This window comes from Oncorhynchus clarkii, chromosome 12, assembly GCF_045791955.1.
Source record: "Oncorhynchus clarkii lewisi isolate Uvic-CL-2024 chromosome 12, UVic_Ocla_1.0, whole genome shotgun sequence".
NCBI classification, from domain to species: domain Eukaryota; kingdom Metazoa; phylum Chordata; class Actinopteri; order Salmoniformes; family Salmonidae; genus Oncorhynchus; species Oncorhynchus clarkii.
Window position 1 is genome coordinate 20,313,174 of NC_092158.1, and position 12,372 is coordinate 20,325,545.

Consider the following 12,372-nt stretch of genomic DNA (forward strand, 5'->3'; position numbering starts at 1 on the left):
GGGGGCCGAATACTTTCGCAAGGCACTGTATATATGTAGAAACTCAGCAAAAAAAGAAACATCCCTTTTTCAGGACTCTGTCTTTCAAAGATAATTCGTCATTCAAAAGGCACTCGCACATCTGAGCAAACTTTTTGTAGATGCATGGCAACAGAGATAATAATAAATAATTTGTAAAAATCCAAATAACTTCACAGATCATTGTAAAGGGTTTAAACACTGTTTCCCATGCTCGTTCAATGAACCATAAACAATGAATGAACATGCACCTGTGAAACGGTCGTTAAGACACTAACAGATTACAGACAGTAGGCAATTAAGGTCACAGTTATGAAAACTTAGGACACTAATGAGGCCTTTCTACTGACTCTGAAAAACACCAAAAGAAAGATGCCCAGGGACCCTGCTCATCTGCATGAATGTGCCTTAGGCATGCTGCAAGGAGGCATGAGGACTGCAGATGTGGCCAGGGCAAAAAATGACAATGTCCGTACTGTAAGATGCCTAAGACAGCTTTACAGGGAGACAGGGCGGATAGCTGATCATCCTCGCAGTGGCAGACCACGTGCAACAACACCTGCACAGGATCAGTACATCCGAATTTCACACCTGCAGGACAGGTACAGGATGGCAACAACAACTGCCCGAGTTACACCAGGAACGCATAATCCCTCCATCAGTGCTCAGACTGTCCGCAATAGGCTGGGAGGGGCTGGACTGAGGGCTTGTAGGGCTGTTGTAAGGCAGGTCCTCACCAGACATCACCGGCAACAACGTCGCCTATGGGCACAAACCCACCGTCGCTGGACCAGACAGGACTGGCAAAAAGTGCTCTTCACTGACGAGTCGTGGTTTTGTCTCACCAGGGGAGATGGTCTGATTCGCGTTTATCGTTGAAGGAATGAGCATTACACTGAGGCCTGTACTCTGGAGCGGGATTGATTTGGAGGTGGAGGGTCCGTCATGGTCTGGGGCGGTGTGTCACAGCATCATCGGACTGAGCTTGTTGTCATTGCAGGCAATCTCAACGCTGTATGTTACAGGGAAGACATTCTCCTCCTTCATGTGGCACCCTTCCTGCAGGCTCATCCTGACATGACCCTCCAGCATGACAATGCCACCAGCCCTACTGCTCACTCTGTGAGTGATTTCCTGCAAGACAGGAATGTCAGTGTTCTGCCATGGCCAGCGAAGAGCCCGGATCTCAATCCCATTGAGCACGTCTGGGACCTGTTGGATTGGAGGGTGAGGGCTAGGGCCATTCCCCAATGAAATGTCCAGGAACTTGCAGGTGCCTTGGTGGAAGACTGGGGTAACATCTCACAGCAAAAACTGGCAAATCTCGTGCAGTCCATGATGAGGAGATGCACTGCAGTACTTAATGCAGCTGGTGGCCACACCAGATACTTACTGTTACTTTTGATTTTGACCCCCCTTTGTTCAGAGACACATTATTCCATTGCTGTTAGTCACATGTCTGTGGAACTTGTTCAGTTTATGTCTCAGTTGTTGAATCTTGTTATAGTCATACAAATATTTACACATGTTAAGTTTGCTGAAAATAAACGCAGTTGGCAGTGAGAGGACGTTTCTTTTTTTTGCTGAGTTTATATATACACCAATTATACAATACATTAAGAACACCTGCTCTTTCCATGACAAACTGACCAGGTAAATCCAGTTGAAAGCTATGATGCCTTATTGATGTCACTTGTTAAATCCACTTATATTTAAAATCAAATTTTAATAAGAGAAATTGTCGAAATAAGCAGGGTTTATGACTTGTAGCTGTGGTAACTAGTGACGACTCTTTAACGGCCCGGATGTTTCACGTCTTCATGGTATTGTCATTTGACCGTGAAATAATTTCAGTGAAAATATAAAACCATGTTTACCTGTGCAGTTTTTATTTGACTATTCCGCCAACACGACCGGACATCTGTAAAAGTAGGCCTATAATACTTGGAGAGGTGCATGCGTGAAACTGAAACTTGAAGGTTGGAACTATTGCATTCCTGTTATGCTCTAGTGCTGTTAATAAATGGCATCAAATATACACAGGAGTTAAATTCTAAAATGTCTTCTTAAATATGCCACAATAATATTTCTCGTTTGAGACAGACAAATCATAATTGTCGGCTTTTTCAGTCTACTTGTATCAATCAACATCGTGTTAAAAATGTGGTGGCAGTGTATTTTGGCTTACTAAATTGTCACTCTGTCCACGTTCTCTTGAAGATGTAGCACAACTGCAGGATTTCAATACATCTATTTTGATCTGACATTCTGCCTCAAGTAGCCTATTAGGAATATTTATATATATATATATATATACCTTTCAAGTCTACAAGCCTTTTACTGCGTGACTGCCCTCAGTAGTGTACTGTATCATCCATAAGCTACAGGTCCTTCTGTCTGGTAGCAAGTACTTCGTAGAGGCTTACGTTGGAGCAACTAACAATTTCTGCATTCGAAATCATATCTATCTGAGAAATCGTTGTATTCTTTCAGTTTCATGAACTGACTTTTTTTTCTTCTCAAAATTGTCATTGTATATTATTAGGCCTACTATATTGCAAATGTACAATACAACTGCAGATTAGATTTAGAAATTAGCATTTGTCTCTAGACATATCATAAAGACCACATTTTGATGACACTATTCACAGACTCCGCTCACTAAAGTCTTAAATCCAGTATTTACCAACAGTGAGTCTCCTATGCCTGGTGAAAGCCGCATCTTCGATCCACATCTGATCAATTACATATTTACTGGATCGGTTTGTACATCGGTTGAGGGATTTCCAATTTTAAATAACATGCTGATGTAATCACGCGAATCTGTAGACGCACAGACACTGCATAATTCATTTTCTAGATTCCGCCAGATAAATTAATTATGAACTTTTCAGGCCATGTTTTAACTGTGACTGTTGAAACACATTCTGCCCATCGAATATATCTTCACCCCATCACACAAAGAACAATTTCAGCCAGATACACAATTTGAATTCATTAATATCGACGATATGCGATGCTGTAAATGCAAGACAATAGGCTACTAGTTAGACCCTCTGTGGTCAAGGCTTACTTATTCGATTCGAAATTCAAAATTCTATTTTGTGATTCAGTAATCTAGGGAAAGGGGGCAGAATATTTTTTTGATAAAAGCACTGGAGAGTGGATGCTATTATAGTTTTATTATAAATATTAATTAATTATAAATAATAATAATCATTATTGTTGTTGTTATAGCTTGGTTATAGGCAACAATAGATGTTCCTATCTCATCGCATGTCTTGGAAGGAATAGTGGCATAATGTAATCATCATCAATAATAATCATAATAATCATCATACATACATATGAAATGTTTGCATAAACAAATAGAAAACCACTTTACGTCGCCCTGCTAAGAAAGATAACCCCTCAAATAAGATGAATAGTAACCATCATATCTCCAAATATGATATATTTACATATTCATATTATACATTCAGGTGTCTTTCGTTAGCGTGCACAAATATAAATTGATAGGTAGATAAAATAAAACGAAATGAAATCAAATACTTGAGCTTCCTCCTATGCTTCTTTCTCCCTTTATGTCCTCCATCAGGTGATTACTGCATATGTATATCCAGAGTAAAGCAACGTTAATCTTACCTTTTATTTTTTTTTAAAAAGTGCATTACATATGAACCCGCGATACACATTTTTGCAGGATTCAATCACTGTTACAAACTTAAAATATTATTTAAATTAAGTAAAGTGTGAGGGGAAACCATTTTACCATTAGAGAAACACACAATGTGCATTTATTTTACAAATGTACTTCAATTGCGTCACAACCGGTATTCTTTACACTTAAAATATGTGGCTAATTTCATTTCCATTTATTTTGTAAATATATATATATAAAAACGATTCTTATAGTCCACAGAACCAATGGGGATGCCTGTTAGGCTTGTTCTGATATTTTTTTGGAAGCCCTAATGGTTGAAAATTGGGCCCTACAAACAGGTGGATCTTATTACTTCACTATGAAATGCAATGTATATGTCAAGTTTCAAAAACAAAACTAAACATGAAAATAGAGGCTATGCTTTTTGCAATTGACAAAGCTGTAACGATGTCAGACGTCAGAACAACTAAGAGGAAGAGACTCAGCAGTGCTTTCTATACAAAAAAAAAAAACGTTTTTTACACATAAATATTCACAGTAATATAATTTCCATTGAATTCAACTCACGTTTCTATTTACATGTAAGTATCATCTTCGTAATGTTCAAACTTCTATAAATTGTGTCCATGTTTTGGCCACTGTTCCAGACTACACAATTGCGTCTATTCCTTTGATCCCCCGTCCTCGTGCAAACGTATTCATTTAAAAATGTTGACAAAAAAAGGGACACAACCTGCACCAGTTCCACGATTAAATGTTTCATCAAACGTATTTTTCCCCCGTGTCTGTCTACGAACTGTCGTTTTCTGATGTATTAATAAGGAGTGAGGAGTTTGGTTTGTGTTTTTTCAGTAATTGTGTTATTTTCTCGTCGTCTGAGTTAGGGTCCAACGGCTTGTTATAATCATCATCATCCTCTTCATTTTCCGAGGCCCCATTTAGCCTCTCCGTCTCCGAATCCTGCTTCTTCTTTGCCGAAGCCATCTCAGCCGCGTGGCGTTTTCTCCATTTCGTTCTTCGGTTTTGAAACCACACCTAAAATGTTAATATACGTTGATTACGTGAAATCAACAAATAATATGATTACACATGACTCTATTGCAAAGATATAGATTAACAACCAGACATTTACAAATAATGAATGTAGCCTTGGCCTGCCAAAGTAAAAGGGCATACGTCTAAGTCACGTGAAGTCAACAGATAATATAATAGGTTATATGTCATTCTAATAATGCATTCAGAAAAAGGGACTCAATATTTTTCTAAAGAGAAAACATAGGTTTAATTTGCCTCCTTCAATGTTGTTTGCAAACATGCACATTTTCTATATACTGCTGTGCAAGACTTTGCTACCATTATTTCCACATTTCCATGACATAAATTAACAAATTGTCTGGTTAAATTATAGTGTAATGTATTATTAATTTATTAGTTATACATACTAATATTTTAGAAATATTTATAGTTGTGAATATGACAACAATTATTTGGGAATTATCTTTAAAGATGTATTATTAAATGCAATACAGTCATTTTAATTTAGATTTGTATGACAACTGTTATTTGACTTTAAGTGTAGGCGATATCTATCTATTTATGAATATTGAAACGAAAAAAACATTACTGTCTAAAATGCATGAGGCACTTTAATGGAAAGCGTGAGACAAATTCTAATTGAGTAGAAGAGACTATGCAAGAGGCCTTTGTGCTCCTCCTTAGTGACAGGTTAACTAGGTTACTTATTAAACAATATTATACATCTTATTGGACTTTATAAAGACAATTTCAAAATATGTCTTACCTTTACTTGGCTCTCTGTCATTCCCAGCGAGTAGGCCAGTCGTGCTCGCTCCGGTCCAGCCAGATATTTCGTTTGTTCAAAAGTCTTTTCTAGGGCAAATATTTGCTGTCCAGAGAAGGTGGGACGTGTGTGCTTTCTTTTTCCATCTTTGTCAAGCAGTATAGAATTTTGATCTGAAAATGTAAAACATAAAGCTTCTAATTCATTAAATGAAATGTCGCCTATTGTTATGCATTGATATAAAGTGCCAATATTAGGCTATTAACATGTATTTGATGTTGGGATGGGCCTACTGTTAGGCTATTCTCATTATAATATCACAATCAACTTAATTTGAGCTGTTATAAAATAAGCCTTTGTTAGTCAATTTTAATTCACATTTCAGCTAAACATTCAAGTCAGATCTGCTTCAGTTTTTAGGATGAAATATCATAGGCTACTGGGGGAATAATTATTAACCCCTCCAGCTATAGGCCTACATCATGCATCAAAATACGATAAATTGAAGTTCAGATAGCTTAAAAACGTGGACTAGTAACTTACGCGGTGAACATGCGAATCTGGCGTCTCTCCAATGTGGGCTTTGCATGACTCCTGGCCAGAATATCGGGGTCCTGCCTGGAAGGTCTGTCAATGGCTTGGGGTAGCGAGCCACTGCCACAGCACTGGGGCTGAAGTAGAGTCCAGGGGGTGGCTGGGGGCTCAAGCTACTGAAGCGGGGCAGTCCGGACAAGATGCCGGCAGAAGAGGACGCAGCAACGGCAGCTGCAGCTCCTGGGGCAAGGACCGAAGGACGACTGAGGATGTCGTTTATTCCATGAGGTGTGCCTAGCGCAATGCATTGATGGAGCGATCCGAGAGATGACATTCCGGAGGATGTTTTGATCCCCGGTGAGGACATCGGGATGCCACCTGGGTTTGGAGAGGTGGCAGTAGGTGAGGTAGAAGAGGCCTGACCGGTGGAAGATAATGTGTAGGCTGGGTAGAGTGGGGTCTTCATCTCCGTCATGCTATGCAGAGCCGCTAAAGGTGCGGTGCTTAGGAGGAAAGCGCTCTGTCGGGACCCGTCCATCTGCCCCACTGCTAACATAACCGAGACTAGGTAAATGTGATGGTTTAGTCAAAAAATATCCTCAATGCTCACGCTTTCAAGACGCCTAATAATGCAAAGTTTTGCTCAAATCGACCAACAGACAACACAATACACGTTTCCTTTGGGGTAGGCCTATATTAGCCCAAATCTTCAAAATGTGCACGCCTTAAAAATGGTCTATCTAAAATGAAAATGTCCTGTTTTAAAACTAAAACATGGCAAAATGGAATCCCAGATTAATTTCGCAGAGATTCAAAAGTTATTATTACAGGGATAACACCGCTTCTTGAACCTTGTAAATCTTGGGAATGAAGTTGCTCAAATAGGATGAATTTCCGAAGTTGTCCTCACTGATTTGGGCAGACTGCTTTAGAGAAATTGATATTGTTGAATGTTTGAAATCTATAGATAAAAAGCTACCCTTTCATTCCGATGCATAAGACGATCTTTAAGATAATAAAACATTATCATCACTTTCGTGTGTCTTTCGCCGCAAAAGTAAAAACTTTGAGAGTAAACAGAAAGTAGATGAGGTGTTTATGTTGCGATTGGGTAATCCGACGGTGACGTCGGTGACGTCGCAGTGTGTGAAGTGCAAGAGCCAACAGGATTTAGGAGTGTGTCCTCATTGGCTGGCTTTCATAGCTTTGATTTGCACGTTCAAACAGTTGCAATCCGAACCGCTATTAAACACAAAAGGAACCGAATCAATCGAGTCCATTCTACATCTATTTTTTAGATAAAAGGACAGGAATAAAAATAGGAATAAAAATATAGGACAAAATACACATCACGACAAGAGACACCACAACACTACATAAAGAGAGACTTAAGACAACAACATAGCATGGCAGCAACACACGAGAACACAGCATGGTTGCAATGCAACATGACGTCAACATGGTAGCAACACAACATAGTACAAGCATTATTGGGCACAGACAACAGCACAAAGGCAAGAAGGTAGAGACAACAATACATCACGAGAAGAAGACACAACTGTCAGTAAGAGTGTCCATGACTGAGTCTTTGAAGGAAGAGATGGAGATAAAACTGTCCAGTTTTAGTTTGTTGCTCATCATGTGACATAGACTACTAGATCCAAATGTAGTTTATCCATCCATATTCATTCACATGAATTGTAGACTAAAGCATTTCACTGTAAGGTCTACTACACCTGTTGTATTCAGCACATGTGACAAATAACATTTTAATGAATAAAGAAGCTGCATAGTTTATTGAGATATGCATTTAGCCATGTATCTAAATATATGGCTCTGCATTAAGCCATAGATAGACCTAAATATAGGTAATACTCCATGATCTATTATAAATTCAACAAGGCCAAATAGTAGGCCAAACGTTGCCATTTATGTGCTCCTGGATTAAAATGTATCACGTGTCTGTATGCGTGTGTTTGTGCTTTTGTAGCCTAATTAGATCAATATTGAGAACACTCAAGACTTTAACTATTTTAATATAAATACATATGGGGACTTTTTGTCTCTGTATGACATCCTCAAAAGAATTGTACATGTCTTTATTAGGATATTGTTTCACCGGCTATACTATTATCAAATGCTTATTGGTAACGGTCTGGTATTGATTTTAATTCAAGCATCGGTGTATGCTGTCTGGGCATAGGCTATCAATTGAGAGTGAGAAAATGCAATGCACGAATAACCATTAAATAAATCGGCTATTGAAGACTTAAAAGTCTTTAACAACGGATGTCAATATTATTATTCTGCATTGGAGAAAAAAGGAATATATGTATCACCGCTGTTTCAGTAGGTCTACGCTACAGTGCGCCCTATACTAGATTTAAGGATTGCAAGACACCAGTGACACCCTGTGGTATACTCTAATATTGCAATTAAGAAAACGCTGAATTTCCCCAATATTTTCTAGCAATTACTTTACATTTTATAAAATCTGGACCTCAACTGATGATATATTTATAATTCTAAGGAATGGATCGAGATTAACATAATGTTTACCTGGAGGAAATGGGGGAGGGTCATGCTTTTTCAATTTCAGTCAAGGGGAGGGATTCATATTTTTTCAATCTAGTCCAGTGGAAAGTCATGTAATTTGTACTTGATGACATTTCAATATTTCTCATTTTAGAGTTAGTTGCTTATTAGGCTAAATATCCATTTGTGTCCGATGCTGCCCCTCACCTCTGATTCTCCGCTGAGCACGTAATATCAAGTGCACCGATAGGCTATTTAGTGTGAGCTCAATCAAATGATCCATAGCCTATAGGTTACAAAGTGCATGCTCGGAGAAGCACGGGCAAAGGTATATTTGTGGGATAGCTGGTGGGATGGTATAAATAAAACTAGGATGCATTACACACTGTTATGGAAATTCCAACCTTGATTCCCGGTCGGCTCTGCTCTTGCTGATCATAAGTTTGTGTGCTGCCTAACCAATGGCTGTGCTGTGTAGGCCTACCGTGGCAGTACAGGAGACTCACAAAGGCTTCTTCCCTAAACGGTGCGCGGGCGGACTAGCCTATAGCCCCTTCAAACTCAACTCTGGACCTCGAAGTCAGTTCAACTGCGTTTTTTCATTGTTGCCCTTTAATCAAGGACTGATTTAGGTGGGTGCAATTAATTATCAGGTAGAACAGAAAACCAGCAGGTTACAGACCTAAGAGTTGAATAGCGTTACAAAAGACTATGTTCAGTTTGAGGAGCGCGCGAAGATCGGAAGGACCGGAGGTACATTTTGATAGCTTGCTACTATAATTGATTTGATTAAAAACAGTATGTTTCTTGCCCATAATGTATGTATCAGAGTTATTGACTTCACAATAAGCCAGATTCGAGTAATTTACATTGTGTGGCTGAAACTTGAAGCAGCAGCCTCAGCGCAATCAACCGGAAAACGGCAGCTCATGGTGCTGAAATTAGGCACATTTGAGTAGGCATAATTCATTTCAATGTCTTCATTTTAATTAAACTTTACTAACAACAAGAGGGCTTTGTGTTGGAGCCTATTTCTTCCTATTTAAGAAATAAGAGGTAGGCCTACCTGTTTGAAAGATGAAATTAGACTTTAGATTTGTGGTCAATTTCTCCACCCACCATGCACTCCTTAAATAGCCTACCTCCATATCAGTGAAGGGCTGTTAGGTTATATCCAACACTCGAATTTAGGGGGTATGTATGCCATAGGCCTACCTTTTATTAAAGGAAATGATCACGACTCAGGATAAGACCCAGATGCAGACACAGGAAGTGGATAGTTAGAATCTCAGAAGGTTTATTTTAACACAGGGGGCAGGTCAAGGGCAGAAAGAGGTCAGTAATATATGGAGATGGTCTTGAGAAAAGCGGACCGGGCTCTCTTCCAGGTACGACGACAGCGGCGGACGAACATCTGAGCAGAGGGTATGCTGACTTCTTCCTCTTCCTCAGGGAAGAGTGGGGGCTGATATCCCAAGGAACACTCAAAGGGCAAGAGACCAGTGGTCGAGCAGGGTAGGGTGTTGCGGGTGTATTCCACCCACACACGTTGCTGGCCCCAGGTGGTGATTGGCACACTCCAACTGGCCGTTAGACTGGGGATGACAGGCTGGCCAATGACCCATTGAGGGTGCAGAACGCCTTCCAGAACCGGGACGAGAACTGAGGGCTGCGATCGGAGACTATGTCAACCGGAAGTCCATGGATCTGGAATAAGTGCTGCACCATGAGCTGGGCCGGATCATCAAGAACTTCAATGAGAGCGGTTCAATTGTTGTGAAGGCTTCAGAGCACCCAAGAAAGTCCAGCAAGCACCAGGACCGTCTCCTAAAGTTGATTTTTGGTTCACGCCAGACCTGTCTGCCCTTGACCAGCACAAAAACATCCTGTGGCGTTCTGCATTAGCATCGAATAGCCCCCGTGATATGCAACTTTTCAGGGAAGTTAGGAACAAATATACACAGCCAGTTAGAAAAGCTAAGGCAAGCTTTTTCAAACAGAAACTCAAAAAAGTTCTGGGACACTGTAAAGTCCATGGAGAATAAGAGCACCTCCTCCCAGCTGCCCACTGCTCTGAGGCTAGGAAACATTGTCACCACCGATAAATCCACTATAATTGAGAATTTTAATAAGCATTTCTCTACGGCTGGCCATGCTTTCCACATGGCTACCCCTACCCCGGTCAACTGCCCGGCACCATCCACAGCAACCCGCCAAAGCCCCCACCATTTCTGCTTTACCCAAATCCAGTTGGCCAATGTTCTGAAAGAGCTGCAAAATCAGCCGGGCTAGACAATCTGGACCCTCTCTTTCTAAAATTATCTGCCGAAATTGTTGCAACCCCTATTACTAGCCTGTTCAACCTCTCTTTCGTATCGTCTGAGATTCCCAAAGATTGGAAAGCTGCCGCTGTCATCCCCCTCTTCAAAGGGGGTGACACTCTAGACCCAAACTGCTAGAGACACCTACAGTGGGGCAAAAAAGTATTTAGTCACCCACCAATTGTGCAAGTTCTCCCACTTAAAAAGATGAGAGAGGCCTGTAATTTTCATCATAGGTACACTTCAACTATGACAGACAAAATGAGAAAAAAAAATCACATTGTAGGATTTTTTATGAATTTATTTGCAAATTATGGTGGAAAATAAGTATTTGGTCAATAACAAAAGTTTATCTCAATACTTTGTTATATACCCTTTGTTGGCAATGACAGAGGTCAAACGTTTTCTGTAAGTCTTCACAAGGTTTTCACACACTGTTGCTGGTATTTTGGCCCATTCCTCCATGCAGATCTCCTCTAGAGCAGTGATGTTTTGGGGATGTTGCTGGGCAACACGGACTTTCAACTCCCTCCAAAGATTTTCTATGGGGTTGAGATCTGGAGACTGGCTAGGCCACTCCAGGACCTTGAAATTCCGTTGCCCGGGCAGTGTGTTTGGGATCATTGTCATGCTGAAAGACCCAGCCACGTTTCATCTTCAATGCCCTTGCTGATGGTAGGCTTTGTTACTTTGGTCCCAGCTCTCTGCAGGTCATTCACTAGGTCCCCCCGTGTGGTTCCGGGATTTTTGCTCACTGTTTCTGTGAACATTTTGACCCCACAGGGTGAGATCTTGCGTGGAGCCCCAGATCGAGGGAGATTATCAGTGGTCTTGTATGTCTTCCATATCCTAATAATTGCTCCCACAGTTGATTTCTTCAAACCAAGCTGCTTACCTATTGCAGATTCAGTCTTCCCAGCCTGGTTGCAGGTCTACAATTTAGTTTCTGGTGTCCTTTGACAGCTCTTTGGTCTTGGCCAAAGTGGAGTTTGGAGTGTGACTGTTTGAGGTTGTGAACAGGTGTCTTTTATACTGATAACAAGTTCAAACAGGTGCCATTAATACAGGTAACGAGTGGAGAACAGAGGAGCCTCTTAAAGAAGTTACAGGTCTGTGAGAGCCAGAAATCTTGCTTGTTTGTAGGTGACCAAATACTTATTTTCCACCATAATTTGCAAATAAATTCATTAAAAATCCTACAATGTCATTTTCTGGATTTTTTTTCTCATTTTGTCTGTCATAGTTTAAGTGTACCTATGATGAAAATTACAGGCCTCTCATATTTTTAAGTGGGAGAACTTACACAATTGGTGGCTGACTAAATACTTTTTTCCCCCACTGTATATCTATCCTACCCTGTCTTTCTAAGGTCTTCGAATGCCAAGTTAACAAACAGATTACTGACCAATTCGAATCCCACCATACCTTCTCCGCTATGCAATCTGGTTTCAGAGCTGGTCATGGGTGCACCTCAGCCACGCTCAAGGTTCTAAACGACA

The 12,372-nt window shown here is 40.4% G+C and overlaps 1 protein-coding gene across 1 annotated transcript; it reads right to left on the bottom strand.

Moving 5' to 3' along the window:
- Positions 1-4,405: 4,405 nt before the first annotated feature.
- Positions 4,406-6,573, bottom strand: LOC139421909 (homeobox protein Nkx-6.1-like). The gene is made up of 4 exons (XM_071173043.1): positions 6,441-6,573; positions 6,027-6,395; positions 5,484-5,656; positions 4,406-4,717 (listed from the first exon to the last, which is right to left on the bottom strand). Exons 1-4 carry the CDS (start codon positions 6,571-6,573, stop codon positions 4,472-4,474), a joined length of 921 nt encoding a protein of 306 aa, XP_071029144.1. The 3' UTR covers positions 4,406-4,471.
- Positions 6,574-12,372: the final 5,799 nt, after the last annotated feature.